This window comes from Cyrtonyx montezumae, unplaced genomic scaffold (genome assembly GCF_038088225.1).
Source record: "Cyrtonyx montezumae isolate F1298 unplaced genomic scaffold, pur_monq_1.0 scaffold_8, whole genome shotgun sequence".
NCBI classification, from domain to species: Eukaryota; Metazoa; Chordata; class Aves; order Galliformes; family Odontophoridae; genus Cyrtonyx; species Cyrtonyx montezumae.
Window position 1 is genome coordinate 58,411,600 of NW_027072089.1, and position 15,096 is coordinate 58,426,695.

The 15,096-nt window shown below is 40.2% G+C and overlaps 1 protein-coding gene across 2 annotated transcripts in view; it reads left to right on the top strand.

Annotated features, from left to right (window-relative positions):
• The first annotated feature begins 483 nt into the window (after nucleotides 1-483).
• Nucleotides 484-15,096, top strand: part of ANKS6 (ankyrin repeat and sterile alpha motif domain containing 6) — a 35,087-nt gene continuing 20,474 nt past the window's right edge. For both annotated transcript variants that reach the window (XM_065752125.1, XM_065752126.1), the window contains exons 1-6: nucleotides 484-891; nucleotides 3,430-3,929; nucleotides 7,710-7,754; nucleotides 9,495-9,699; nucleotides 11,518-11,624; nucleotides 13,065-13,213. In XM_065752125.1, the coding sequence (XP_065608197.1) occupies nucleotides 551-891; nucleotides 3,430-3,929; nucleotides 7,710-7,754; nucleotides 9,495-9,699; nucleotides 11,518-11,624; nucleotides 13,065-13,213 (1,347 nt within the window). In that variant the 5' untranslated portion in view covers nucleotides 484-550. The remainder of the gene's footprint in view (nucleotides 892-3,429; nucleotides 3,930-7,709; nucleotides 7,755-9,494; nucleotides 9,700-11,517; nucleotides 11,625-13,064; nucleotides 13,214-15,096) is intronic.

The following is a 15,096-nucleotide window of genomic DNA, read 5'->3' on the forward strand; positions in this document are numbered from 1 at the left end:
GTATGTAAATATAACCGAAAAAGTTTTCAAGTTAACTTGGAGGCTTCAAGCAGAAAGAGGGAAGAGGCTTAAAAATGCCACAAGAAATCAGCTTTACATTCAAAAGCTTTAAACTAAAAGACCAGCCAGTGAGTACTACTGAGATGTTGTAGAGATGTTTGTTGGGTGATAACCAAATCCTTTATTGCAGGAAGGGGACAGGCTGGAAGAGAGGGAAAAACTAAGCAGGAAGGTGCAGGTATAATGTAGCTAGAGTTGGGCTGGCAGAGAGCAGCTGAACTGTGGAAAGTGACGCTACAGAGCAGCAGAAAGGGATTGTTTTGGGGGGCGAAAGTTCTGTAACGACACCTTGCTGGGATGGCTGGAGGCAGTAACACGGGTACTATGGAGTACCCTAGAGGAGCGCGGCTAACACAGCTTCCCTTCCACACCCTGGGCCTGCCTCCTCCCGCCGCCGCAGTCCCCTCCTCCCCGCCGCCGCCTTCCCAACCGCCGCCGGAGGCGGGCGGGCGCGGGCGGCCGAGCTGGTCGGGCCCTGCCGGCGCTGCCCATGGGGGAGTGCGGGGTGCCCGCCCAGGTCCAGCTCTTCCTTCGTGCCTGCGAGCAGGGCGACTGCGAGACCGCCCGGCGCCTGCTGGGGCTGCCCGGCGGCACCGCCGGATCGGCGGCCGCCTCCGCCTGCGGCACCGAGGAAGCGGCGGAGCCCCGCGGAGAGGCGGCCGCCCCTACCCCCGCCGTCGCCGTGGACTGCACCGACGAGGCCGGCAACACGGGGCTGCAGTTCGCCGCGGCGGGCGGCCACGAGCAGCTGGTGCGGTTCTTGCTGCGGAAGGGGGCCTCGGTGCAGAGCACGAACCACTACGGCTGGAGCCCGCTGATGCAGGCGGCCAGGTAGGTCCGCCCGCTTTCCCCCGGCTGCCGCCGCCCCTCAGCGTGCGGGGATGGCGAACCCCGACCCCTAGGGCGGAGCGAGCGAGGCAGGGACCCGAAGGGGCTGAGCTGCGGGGAGCCGTGACCTGTCAGTCACCTGTCGGCTCCACAGAAGATGCTCCCGTGGGACGGGAGCGTGAGTTGGGATGGGTGTTCTGGTCAAGTGCTGGGTTTCCTTTTTCCTCCCTTTCCAGCCGCCGCGCGGGGTATGCAGGGGGCATGATGGGGTGCCGGGCGCGTTGTGTTTGCAGCTTGCACAAACCTAACGCTGATCCAGGGCGCCCCAAAGCCTTCACTTGAACCACCTCCCCCTCATCCGTTCACCTTTGCTTCATTTTCTGTTGTTTGCACATGTACCTGTTGCCAAATCATCTCAAAGGAAACGGAAATAATTGATTTCTCATGGCTTTTCCTTTCTTTAATAAATGGAGGAAGATATGCTTATCGCTGGAAGATACACAAAGTGATTACTTTGGATGTTAATGACAGCACCGGATCTCTTTGTGCATCTTATCACTTGTATCATTCACTACAGAGCTGCAGAAGTCTCTGGTATTGCTGCTGCTTCTCTTTGTGTTTATCTTCACGTACAAGAATACTCTGTGGAATTACGTATTTTGCAAGATTTGAGGGCAGCGTGAATTAAATGTTTGATCGAGAGGTTTTTTTGTCATTTTTTTTTTCTTTCATAACATTAAAATACTTGGAAGAAAAGGATCTGAAAGTCAACATTCTTCTTTCAGTTAAAGCCCACAGAAAGTTCCCAAAGAATGAGTCACACAGCTGGTTTTCCAGTAAGAACGAGGAAGACAAGGTTCAGCAGTTCTGTTATTTCATGAAGGTTAAAAAAAAAAAAAGTACCAAAAACGTTCTTAAGAGTTTTTTGCTTCAGTGAAAACCTTACACTAGTTCTCTAGAGACAATAAACCAAATCACCATAGGCTGCTAATTGTTTTAAAGAAATTGTTACTGTTTGAGAAGTACTATAGATACAGAGATCGGCAGAAAAAGCTTAAAATGGAAGAACTTTTTTTTTTTTTTTAATGAATAGCCAGAAAGGAAATGTAGTAATAATACCGACATACTTTTCAAACTATGCATGTGTTGAATTTTCTGGCCGTGTTTAGTCCTCTTGAAATTGGCGAGATAGCATATGTGTATAAAAGTAACCATGTCTCCAGTGACTTTGGGAGCTGCTGTAGTAACATAGTTAAAGTGGCAGGGTTACACCCTAAGCGCTAGTCAGCCCTTGGAGGTTTTCTTCTGCAACTGTGTGCTTTCTGCAAAGACACTGGGGAGTTTGTGTCCCATGTCTGCTCTTTGTGGTCGGTAGCATTCCTGGGGATTTCCTCAAATAAGGTTTGATTTTCTTTAGAGTGTAAAAGGAGCTTTCAGGATCAAAACTGGTTTGTGTTTAACACTGCACAAGCATATAGTAATGCATGGTAGCTGCAATGAGCAGCACAGAAGTACAAATCTTGTAAATGTATTGTGCTTAGTGAAATGTGAGAGTACTTCCTCAGCTGCGGAGGGGTAAAAGGTTCCCATTTCCTCACTGCAAGTTAGCTGATTTGAGGGATGGCTTGCATTACTGCCTTTTGCTTACTGACAGATTACCAGAGCTTCTGACATCCAAGGTGTATTGAAGCTGTGCTTTCGGTGAAACCGGTGTTGGAATCCAAGTTCCAAGTGTTTCACACAAGGAGTCTTTCTCTGTTCCCCCGGTGCAGAGCTAAGTTCAGTTTCCCTTATGATAGCAGTGGCCACTTGCTGTATTCTTTTCTGAGCTTTATGAGCATGTCACACTTGCCTCGAGCCTTCTTTCATTATGGGAGTTGGTTCATTTTTTCCCAACTGCAAAACAGGGGATGATGCTATTACAAAAGATGGACAAACTGTATAATGGCCTGAGGGTAGCACATTGTTGCTTTGGCCAGAGCATGCTCTTAAATTGATGACTCCATTATGAGCATGGTCTCCTGGTGTATGTGAAACATTTTAGGAGGGTACAGTCTTCAGATGTTGATTGTTCCCTCCAGTAAAATGATCACAGCCCCATTCAGTAATTTGTGCATAGAATCATAGAATCCGTAGAGTTTGAAGGGATCTTTAGAGGTTATCTAGTCCAGTTCCTCTGCAATGAACAGGGGCATCCACAGCTAGATCAGGAAGCTCAAAGCCTGGTTCAACCTGGCCTTGAAGGCATCCAGGGATGGGGCTTCTGCCATATCTCTGGGCAGCCTGTTCCCATGCCTCACCGCCATCACTGTAAAAGACTTCTTCCTTATATCTAGCATAAATCTACCATCTTTAAATTTGAATCTACTCTCTTTAAGTTTGAACTGTGCATGATCCCCTAGTAGCCCAGTCCTTTCCATTAGTCTGTAGGCCAATTTGGTAATGAAATTTTCCGTGTTTGGAGTATGTCAATTTTCAGAGTATGTCAGAAGCCTCTACCATCCATTCTCACCTTTCTCATACCTCTTTATTTCCCTCAAGGTTTGGACACCTAAGCGTGGCTCACATCTTGCTGGAAAATGGTGCTGATCTCAACGCGCAGAACAAATTAGGAGCCAGTGTCCTCACGATGGCTTGTAGAGGTGGCCACGTCAGCATGGTAAAATTGTTGCTGGAATCTGGAGCTTATGTAGACAATTATGACCATTTTAGCACAAATGTGCTTAACAGCAGCAGAGACGACCTTCCTGACATCACTCCACTAATGGCAGCTGCACAACATGGACATGAGGCAGTGGTACATCTGTTACTAGACTGGGGAGCTGATTGTAATTACACTGTGAAGACTATGGGCTGGAGTCCTTTAATGCTGGCAGCTGTTAGTGGTAAGGTGAGCTTAGCACAGCAGCTCATGGAGAAAGGTGCCAATCCTGATCACCTCAATGTACTGCATAAAACACCTTTTGAAATCTCTGTGGGCTTCAAGCACAAAGACATGAAGGACTACCTGGAATCTCTCACAACGATTAGACTTCAGACAGGTATGAAACATTATTTTTTTCTTTTGCTTTCTTGAAGTTTTGATTCTATATTTGGAAATCAAAGGGATTCATTTCTATGTACACTTGTGTTCTTTAAAATTTTAACTGGACTTCTGAAAGTGTTGAAGCAGTTGTACCTACCTTGGGTGAGGCAGGAATGCTTGCCTCAGCAGATTTCCTCCACACTAGTGCAGCAAAATTCCTGTCCTGCAATAAAAATATTCAGAATATTTTAGATTTCTATAATGTTTTAAACTTTTGTTGTTGCTTTGTTTTGTTTTGTTTTACCTTTAAAACATATGACATACATGGTCATTTAGGAAGAAAATGTATAGACATCTACTTAATAGGGGACTAAAGAATGAGCATCATAAACAGAGTAAGGTACCAAAGAAGGGTTGTTACAAACTGAAATAAAACTTAAAAATATAAAATCTGGAATACCTGCATTGTAGTGGGGGATTAAAGAGGTTCCATTGTCTAGTTTCCTGAAATGATTAAGAGAAGTCATTAATAAATTGTCCACATTGAGGACAAGAACTCCAATACTGAAGGGCCTTTTTGACTGATAGCCAAACAAAAAAGAACGTGAAAGTTTAAAGGTAGAAGTATTTAAATAAGGCATTGTGTTTGGTGATGAAGTTCAGACCTGGAGTGACTTAGAAGGGGTGTAGGAACCTTAACAGTTTCAGTGCCTTTCTAAAACTTATCACCAGATTTCTTTCACTGTATGTCACATAGAAGTCATCATGTTCCCTACATTTTTGATCCTTGAAGAAGAGGGGAATGCTTAAATAATTCTAGGACTTTGTAAAATACATAAGCAACCTTCTCCCCTCAAACTTCAGTGTGTCTGCTTGTACACACACACACTATGCTAAATAAAATAGTTGAGAAAAAGTGTATTTCAGTGAAAATCTCAAGTAAAGTGACATTCAGAAATGTTGCTTTTATGGTAGTTTTAATTCTGCATTCTATGGCGTACATTATGCTCTGAATAAGATAAAGGAACCAATAAAGAAGCAGTCTGTGACTATGCTGTTAATGAATATGTGATAGTAGCTTTAGCCAGGAGAATTTAAGGATATAAGAAATCCTGGATTTTGAAGAGAAGCAAAATCTTGTACCAGATGATCTGGAGGCTAAGGAAAGTGGGAGCAAACTTGGACTGCAACACTTTTTGTCCAGGCTTCAACATTATGTCCACTACCGCACAGTCAAACAGAAGGACAGAACAATATAATATTCGTTGTTAGTAGTTATTTTCTTTTTGAATTACTAAGTACATTTGTGTTCTGTTGACAGGATATTATTCTGTATGCAGTTTCCTACTTTTTTTTACTGAAGGTAAAGGCTTAGCCTATTTGTTGTCAGCTGTCAGTTTGAAATGTTACACATATCTTACCCTAGTTTTGCTAAAATATTATGGATTTCCCTTCTCCAGAAGTTTGTTTTTGCTGACAGCAATGCACTAAATTGTTCATGAAATCAGTTTGGTCTGGATGTTGTGTTGGACATTAGAACATCAATAAGTCATTTCAAAGATTGAGACCTTATTCTGTATATGGCCCTTTGGGGTCATTTTTCAAGATATTTGTGCTTTATGATGCAACCTGATTCTGGAAGATGCTTAACAACAGGATTTGTAAAAGCTGCAAGGCAGGATAGGCTTCTGGTTTTCTAGCACTAGAATTTTAACCATGAAAGTTAAGGCTAGGACTGTCCCTAAAAGGAACATTTCCCATGTGCTCCCACCCATCCAGCCATGGTGGCAGAAAGCCTTCAGGGTGTGTTAGTCCACTCTAAGCAATCTGTGGCTTGTGTTACCCAGGGAGGTTTATTTAAATCTTAGCTAATTATTTCCCCGCTAGAGCGCAAGGTAGATATTCCCACAATCCCAGTCACCTGCTTAAAGCTTGTTAATTTTTACTTAAATTGATTGCTGCAGGTCAAGCCTCCCTTGTACTTTCAGAAGGAAGGACAGAAATCTGACATTTCCTTCTGCTTTGGAGGAGGTTTGAACTCAGTCAGATGCTGACTTGTAGGTTAAGTTTGGAGCAAGAGCTTTCACACAGCTGGGCTACCAGGCAGAACTGGCTGACTGCCGGCATTTGCTCATAACCAGCCCCTGAGAAAAAGACCTTGATTGGTTACAGTACACAGAATCAGGCACCTGTGGGGGATTTGCTAGTGCATTGCTTTTCTGTCTTGCCTGTGATTTTGCGTGTAAGTTCTGTGCATGCACAATTAGCCTGATGAGTCTTGAAGGTTTTCTGTAATCATCCAACTTAAAGAATGGAAAAAGTGTGTTTAAGTTAGAAGAATGGACTTGCATTAAAGCAGATGAGTGTTCATGCTACCTCTGTTGAGTTGGAGTTTCCATTAGCAGAACAGTAGCAACTAATTGGCATGGAGGGGAGATTAAAAATATAAAACATCTACATAATTTTCCACAATGGTGTTTGTCTGTGGCTTTCGTCGACTCTAGCACTGTAGTCTGGTATATCCTTTGGAAGGCAACCACAAAAAAGAATTTGTATTCTGAGCCCCTGCTATATACAGGGCAGATTGCATCCCTGACGAAAGCACCTCTCTTCTCTAGGATGTTTTCACTAGCAAAATCAATACTGCCCCTGAAGGCCTGGGCATTGTCTGTGTACAGTCCCTGTCCTTGCTTCAGTGTACACGAGTGGCAGTCCTTCCTTCTGGCACCTCCTTGTGATCCCCTGCTCCGTGAGGCTGCCTCTCTTCCAGACTTTGCACGTGCCAAGTACAAAGTCTGGTCCCTTCCTCAACTAATATATTGAAATGTTTTCTAACAGTGAGCTCATATGCGATTCCTTCTGTTAGCAGTTTCTTAATCAGAAGAAAACATAAGAACCCACAGAGTTTCTCCTGTTATTTCAGACTTTCCAGCAATTGCCTTTATTCAGCATTTTCAAATAACTGTTGTAGTCAAGCCATGACCATTAACCTTTTCTGTTTTATCATTAACATGTAAGAATCAGTCTTGGGAGACCTCTCAACATCTTGTTTTCTTTAAAGTCTTCATGTCCCATTGGCTGTAGTGTCAGTAATGCTTTGGAAGACAGGAGGAAATTTATTTTTCTGGTTCAAGTGGAAGGTGCAGAATACATCACTATTTCCCCCTCATCTGAGGCAGTGTCAATGGTTTCAAAACACTGGGAAGGCACACAGAAAGAAAGAGTCTTCAAAGTATTAGAACTGTAATAATTACAGTTGTTTCTAAGATCATGATAAACTAGGAGGGCTGAATTTCTATTAATGCACAAACAGCAAGCTGTGTATTTGATCATTGCTATTATTTTTGTGACCTTCAAAAGTTAACCTATTAACCTGAGATATAGTAAAAAATAGGTCATCTTACAGAAGTCCTTTAGATTCACTTTCCAAAACAATCCTGTACAATTTGAGCATTTACTGTTGTGCAGAGGGTCTCACCAGACCAAGGCTTCCAGCAAGGAAATACAGAAATTTCCTAATACAATTTCCTGGTGCAGAATGGAAGTTGAAAGGCAAAATGTCAGTACCAGTGCTATGGTGCTACAGTGTGTAGCCTTATCCCTGCACAGAGAGCTGTACAGGTAAGTCATTCTTACCAAAGGGAAAAAGAGTTATTTGTGCTTTCATCATTCTTATAAAATGCATGTGCACGTATTTGTTTAATAGTATAATTATGCACAGTTCATTTTTAACAGGTTTTGCTGTAAAATTTTACAAGAATTAATTATTGTTAATAGAAATATTTATGCTTTTCAGATACAGAGAAGAGGCAACCTGATGTCTTTCATGCTTTGAAACTGGGTAAGCTGACAGGATTTTTCTACTGTATCTGGTTCCTTTAACCACTCAGCATGCTTGATTGCTGACATGGGAAACTTAAAAGTGTTCTGTTTTCACAATTGCTTTCTTCATTTTTCAGACAGTTAGGCTAGTACAGTCCTGGTATGCGCTGGGCCTAGTAATCCTGTCTGGAGCTATGTTTTCTACATCTGTGGCATAGATCTGATCTATTGAGCACTGAAAGCTGCCTGTAACCCTGCTGACTGTGATACATGCAAGTATAATTAGTAAGCTTCAGTACAGCCTTGAATCTGCTAGATTTCAATTCAGCTGCACTTCTCATACTTGGGAGACTTTTAGTTCAAGGTCTGAAAATGTTAGTGCTGGGTCAGAAGTAGTTTTAGGGGAGCCAAGTGAATATTAGTCAGAGCATTGTTTGTTTGTTTGTTTTCTAAATTATTTGGTTACAAAAAAAGCTTTGTTAGGTTGAGAAATGGCAGGACCAGAGTTCAAAGTCAATTCTGGAGTTCCTGTGGGTTGCAGGGTTTCTGTTTAACAAAGTCTGTGATGTACTTCTATGTTATAAAAGGCTACTTGATATCTTCTACTGAAGTGAGATATGAAAAATCAGTTCCGTGCTTTCCACTTCCTGTAAATTAGATTATTAATGTGGGTGGCATGCTATCATGTGCCTGGTTTATCTGGAGTTATGATGATCTTCCCCAGGAAAGTATTGACATCAGTGATTCTGTTGAGGGAAATCCATGCCCCGATACAGTATATTGCTTTAAGGTTTGGGTTTTTTTTAGTATATGAAAATATTTCAATTTACACAGCAGTTGAGGATTTGTTTCTTTTTGCCTCTGTTTCTGCAGTGGTACATATTAAATCAGAGATCTTTTTTTCCTCTTAGCTTCTTCCATCCTTTTGTCTGGCACACAACATCAAAATAGTATGGGAACTGGGTGAATTTAAACTCTCTTCAGAAGATGACCCTGACTACCTCATACATTTAAAAAAATGCTTGTTCTTCTCTTTAATAAGATTTAAACAAAAAAAAAAAAAACTACCCATATTTTGCATAGTTTTTTTTTTGTAACCTTGGTGACTACCAGCCTCTTTTATGTGGAAACGTGAACATTAGGTTTACTTTTAAAAGAGATAACAGGAATAATGCATTACTCTTGAGGAAGGAATATTGAAGACTGGAGATTTAATGTAAATGTCAGAACCAGAGTTTAAAAAAAAGACTCCCTTCTGAATATGAGAAAGTTGAGCACTGTAATAGACCCTTTCCCTGAGAGGCTGTGGCATCTCATCAGCAGTGGTGTTTCGAAACAGAGAACCACCTTTGTGGGAGGAGTCATGGGTCAATATGACATTGGAAGTTGTTCTTCCTGCTCGAGGTAAGGTTGACCTCCATCACCTTTCAGAGTGCCTTTGTACTCACCTTCTTTGATTATAGAATTGTGGGCTTTCTGTGATTTCTGTCTATGGAAATGGTCTGGCGATCTTAGTCCTGATGAATGTCTGTATCTCAGCATCACTGCTGTTTCTTGCATGTCATCTTAGGAAAACTTAAGGAAAAGTTCTCTACCTGTGTCTTCACATGAGATGTACTGTGGTTTATACAGCCTTTATAGCCTAGTTATTATTTCCAGTAAATGTAGGCCAGTGTCAGCAAATCCAAATACGTATTAATTCACTGACTGAGAAGTTATTTACTGTTGATGCAGATTATTTTTTATCACTGTTTTGCAGGTAATTTTCAGCTAGTTAAAGAGATAGTTGATGAAGACTCAAGTCAGGTCAATATTACCAATGTTGATGGAGCATCTCCATTAATGATTGCGGCTGTAACTGGACAGCTGCCCCTTGTCCAGCTTCTTGTTGAGAGAAATGCTGATGTTGACAAACAGGATAATGTTCATGGTTGGACAGCACTAATGCAGGCCACATATCATGGGTAAGTTATATGCTGTCAGGGTCTAACAGAAAAGAAATTTCCATCTTCGTACATCAGATAGAAAAAAACATCTTTTTGGTATTGATTCTGGAAGCAGAGAGTTCTTTCTAGAGTTTTAGAGGCTTGTAGCTTCAGCTTTCTAAGACCCCTAGGGTTCACTAAGCTTTTCAGAACAGACCTGAATGTGTTAAGATTTAAGAAATGAATGACACATTTGTAATCTTCCTCTGTAAGTACTGGGAACATAGTCCTCCAGGCAGGCACTGGGAGCTTTGGTGGAGATTTCAACTTCCAGTCTTTGGCTTTTATTAAGGTCGTAAAACCTACACATGGCACTGTAAGCCTACACCAAGTTGTGAAACTCAGGGCAGTCACCTTTGTGCCCTCTTTTCCAGTCCTTTCATAACCATTTAATATAAATCTATTTATATGATGACCCTCTTCAGAAGTTTTCATTAACTTTTCCAAAATGTGTCCACTGGAAAACTTGTTTGTCTTCTCTAAAGCTGTTTCATAAATAGAGTAAAATCCCAGAAGTCAGCATGGGTACTTCACGTGTAATCTTGGTCCTACAGTTGTCAATATCTGAATGCAGGAGGCTCCTGTATTCAGGTACTCCTCTTGTCTGTGAAAACCAGGGCTGAAAATCCTTACACTCAAAAGAATCTCTGCTGCCCCTTGTTAGGAGCAGCAATTGTTGCAGTAATCTCTGCAAGAAAGTTCTGTGTGAGACAGGAACTCTGAAGGATTGAGTCACCCTGTATGCTCTGAAGGTGCAGAATGACAAAACAGGATGGGGAACACGTCTTTTAAGGAGTAGAGGAAAAGAAAGGGAGGAATGCTGAGGAGGTACAGTGAGCATAACCAGAGTTTATGTTAGAAGATAGGAAGAGCATTTGTTCTTCATATTAGGTTGATTTTATTTGGTTTATCTTCAGATGGAAGTAATTGCTGTTAAGTGGAGATGTTGAGATCTGTTTGTCAGCCTTTGTGGTACAGTTGGTGGTCAACTATTACTGTTTAACTGTTTTTATACATTTTTTATACACTTACGAGGAATTTTGTATCGAATATATTTTCCATAGTTTTGCTGTCTGTTTACTTATTTTGTAGGCTGCAGTACAGTATTGGTTTTAATTTGCAAGGCAAGTCCTGCTTATTTTTTCAGGAATATGAGAAAGGAGAGGGGTTGATGGGAATTGGATGGTGAGTCCTGTTATGCAACTTGCTTTTATGGGCTTTTGCTGGAAGGTGTTTGTATTATCACTTACTGCTGATTTGTTTGTGCTTTCTAGACACTTCAAGGGAATATCCATCTCTAAATGAAGAGTGTCTGGAGTTCAAAATTCTTTTTAGTCATTTTGACTTTTATTATTTGCAGTTTCTTATCTGTTCTCAATATAAAATGAAGTTTTTTTAATTATTAAGGATTTTGTACAGTGACTTCTGGACTGAGCTTTGTATTTCCACCATCTTTTTACCCTAAATTTCAGTGGGAAATTGGCAGGAAGTTTCAGGTTAATTTCCAAAGGGCAGTTTAAGAAACTGACTATTTAAATTAGTTTTTTTATGGCAAACTTTCTGCATGCCAATTAGAACAGTTTATAGTAAGTAAACAGTGTGTGTGACAAAGGAATTGTGGGAGCTCCTGACTAAATTCTGGACAACTTTTATACTTGGTTAGACACTGCAAAGGCAAAACTGATCTGCAGTTGAGGAGAAATGGTGTAAAAGGATAGAAATTAAGCACTGGTCTTCTCTCTCTATCTCTTTCTCTCATACAAGCAGTGCATTTTTTTTTCTTTCTCTCCCTTGAAGAAACAAAGAAGTTGTGAAGTACTTATTAAACCAAGGAGCTGATGTCAATCTTCGTGCGAAAAATGGATACACTGCTTTTGACTTGATAATGCTACTGAATGACCCAGGTATGTTATTTCAGAGAGCACCAAGGAAGTGTTTGTAATTGCAACATAAACAGATAAACTCGTTCAATCTGGAAATTGCATTGAAGTTCCTACAGATTATTGGCTGAGGTCCATGTTAGGCTGGACCAAGTAAGGATACTGTCTGATAAACACGTTTCCTGAATTAATTATTCAGATGGATATATACACATATGGGTTAATTGTGTTGTTCCTCTTGACTTTGTTTCTGAAAGTGTCCCAGAACGTGGTGTCATCAGAGCCTGTTCAGTGTTATTTAGTTGTTGTGGCCCAGGTGTTCTGTAGTGTCTTTAGCACTGAACTCGGAGCTGGGGCTAGAAGTTTTCACTGAGTAAGCAGTAGTATGGGGACAGGACAAAGAGACCAAGTCAGGAAAAGACTAAGGAACTGGCTGAAGCTCCCACTAGATCTCTAAAAGCTAAGAAAAATCACATATTACTCTTCAAATTGTTAGCCACAGGAGTGCTTTAGAAAAAGACTGCATGCTCTGAGGAGACCTCAATTACCTTTAGATTTTATTGTAATTTTTTTTTAGCCCAGCTAATTTGGGACTTTATTAGCTGGTACCTGGATTGCCTTCTCCAAAGTTGAATATCCATACTGCTACTGAAATTAGTGCATTTTCTCTGTGTTTACTCATGATGGTATTTTTGGTCACTAGCATGTATCTTTGCTTTGTCTAAAGTTGATAATTAATACTATGACATTTTAGAAAATTAATACGGTGAATATATTTTTCATATAATTAACTACTTGTAGTACCAAATAGTTGATCTTGTTACCTGTTCAGAACTGTCAGTTCTGTCTGCCCTTCTGAAAATCTTTCCTTATTTCTGTGTAAAATACAGTTTCACAATATTTTTTTTCTTTCCTGTCCTCATCTCATATTTGTTCTTTTTTCTACCTCTTCCTTTTCCTTGGTCTTACTTTTTTTTCCTCCATATTTTTTTCTTACTATGTCTTTTCAGTCCCTTCATTGTCCAGGCTGAACATCTCCTTTCTCTTTGGGATTTAATTTCAAGCTTCTTTTCTGCAACCTGCACTTGAAGAAAGAATACTCATTTTTCTGTGCTCTCTTCTATGTCAGGTGAGAAAAGGGAGCACCACAGTGCTTTTTCTTAACTTGTGCAGAGTACGAGAGCAGGCAGTTCACTTGGTCACACCACTGATTCTAACTAAATCATATGCTTATTTATACTGCTAAATATCTTTAGAGGTGATGGTAAGACTGCATCTCATTATATGGGGAGAAGGGGTGGGAAACACAGGACAAGAAACAAAGATGTGGGTATTCATCTGCTTTGTTTGAGAGTTTTAGATTTATTATTATACTTAGGGGAATTAGAGGAAAATCATCAGCAGATCAGTTGTGATTTGGCAAAACAAAGCAGAATAAAAAGTATTTTAATTTATTTCTTTTAGACACAGAACTTGTACGATTACTCGCATCAGCATGCATGCAAGTAGACAAAGACAAGAGTAAACTGAACAACAGATCATCTTTGCCTTGTTCCAGAAGTAGGCAATCCTTTAATGTCCCAATGCTGCCAGATGACAAAGGAGGTCTAAAGGTAAATGCCTTTATTCATCCTTTATGTGTGAAGAAGAGAAGATCATTGCTGACAAGTAGTTTGTAACTAATATGTAATTAGTTGTGGGGGTCTTTGCCTTTCTGAATTCATAGTTATCATTAAGTAGTGAAATGTACTTGAGTTCATGAGTTTGGAGCTGAATTTCCAGTATGACCCTAGTTTTAAATCATCCAAATGTAATCTAATTTTCATAGACTCTTGCTGTACTCACAAATAATCTTCTTTTCTTTGAAATGGGAGTGGATGTGTTACTGGACTTTTTTTCTATCTCCTAAGATACCAAGAAGCTGCTTACGTATGTAATTGTTCTATGTAGAAATTGCAAGAGTAGTTCTTTCTATTTTGCTGAATTTTCAGATTTCCGTGTTTGGAGGCTATGTTTCCTAAACTTCTTATTATTTCTAGAATGTCTTTTATCTGTCTTAAGGTGAGGTATCCAAAACAAGTCATGAAGTTCTGACTGGGGTCCTAGTTGTGTATCTCACTGAATGGTTGGAAATTTACCTTTTGTCCAACACTAGGATGCTGTAGATTTATACTTACAGGAACCATATTAGTGGGATGACGCAACTCTGATTTTGTTTTTTCTTGAGTACATCTGCTTTGTTACTTATTCCTTCTTATGTATTAGTACACTTGATTTTTTCTTCTTACATATCACCTTGAATCCTACTAAAAATGTCAGTCTATCAGTGTCATTTGGAGCATCTGTCCAGATGTCTTAAACAAACTATACAAAATAAATTGTTTCATCATTGCTTTTATTAACAAATATTTCCGAACTCATGTTTCATTTGGCTCAATATTTCCTCCCAGTTTGAGAGTAAATTGTTGCCAGTTTGTTCCTTAGCATGTCTTTTGGTTGTATTACTTTCCCTATATTATTTTTTCTGGAAGCATATTTTCCCCATTCATTTAGAGAATGATACATGGAGTAGTGATGAGCTTTATTAAAGTCAAGCTATGTCAGATCTTCTCCTCTCTTCAGTCCACTTTGACCAGTTATCCTAATAAAGAGAAAGGTTGATTTGGTGTGATTTATTTCTGACAAATCCATGCTAACTTTCTAATATTGTTATAAATATCTAAGGTATTTCTCAAGTGGCAACACCATTTTCTATTCTTAGATACCATTGCATTCTCTCATTGCTACTAGGTCTTCACCTTTTGACAGACACTATTTTTAACTGTCAACACATTTTTGTTACCTGGCTTTTTTTCAACCTAGTTTAAAACCCTTTATTCCAGCTTCTTTATGTCTGTGAGGTAAAAGGTTTGTGGATAGGCCGCGACCTTCAGCAGCACACTGGACACTCTAGGGCTCAGAGGAGTGTCCTCTAAACCCCAGAGGAGAAATTAACCTCTGTGCTGGAATTCCTTTCTTGCCAGAGAGTAGTGCAGGTGTATTATACTGTAATATAGTGGCTGCACTTACTTCATTTCAGGTAATTTCATGGTGAGAGCATATATAAAGAAATCAAAAGCACTGTAAAGGGTAGCAACTATGAGAGGAACTTACAAGTGATCTTTTTGCTCAGTGAGGCTAGCTTGATCCTGTTACAAGCCAACCACATTGTCTAAGCAGTCCCTTTTGTAAGCTCATTGTTCTCTATTTTAAAACGAGAGGGATTTTTTTCACCCTTGGAAGTCCTTTTGACAGGTGAATAAATGCTGAACTGTGTGGTTTTCATTTCTTTCTCAGAACCATTTGTCTCTATTGCCTTTTTTCCCTCAGGTCTTTGTTGCTGAAAGTAATGTAAATCTTTATTAGTTATGGCTCCAAAGAGATACACAGGTCTGAGGACTCTATCCATTACTAATACTCTGTGCAGATTTTAAAATCTTTTTAATGTTCATCCACT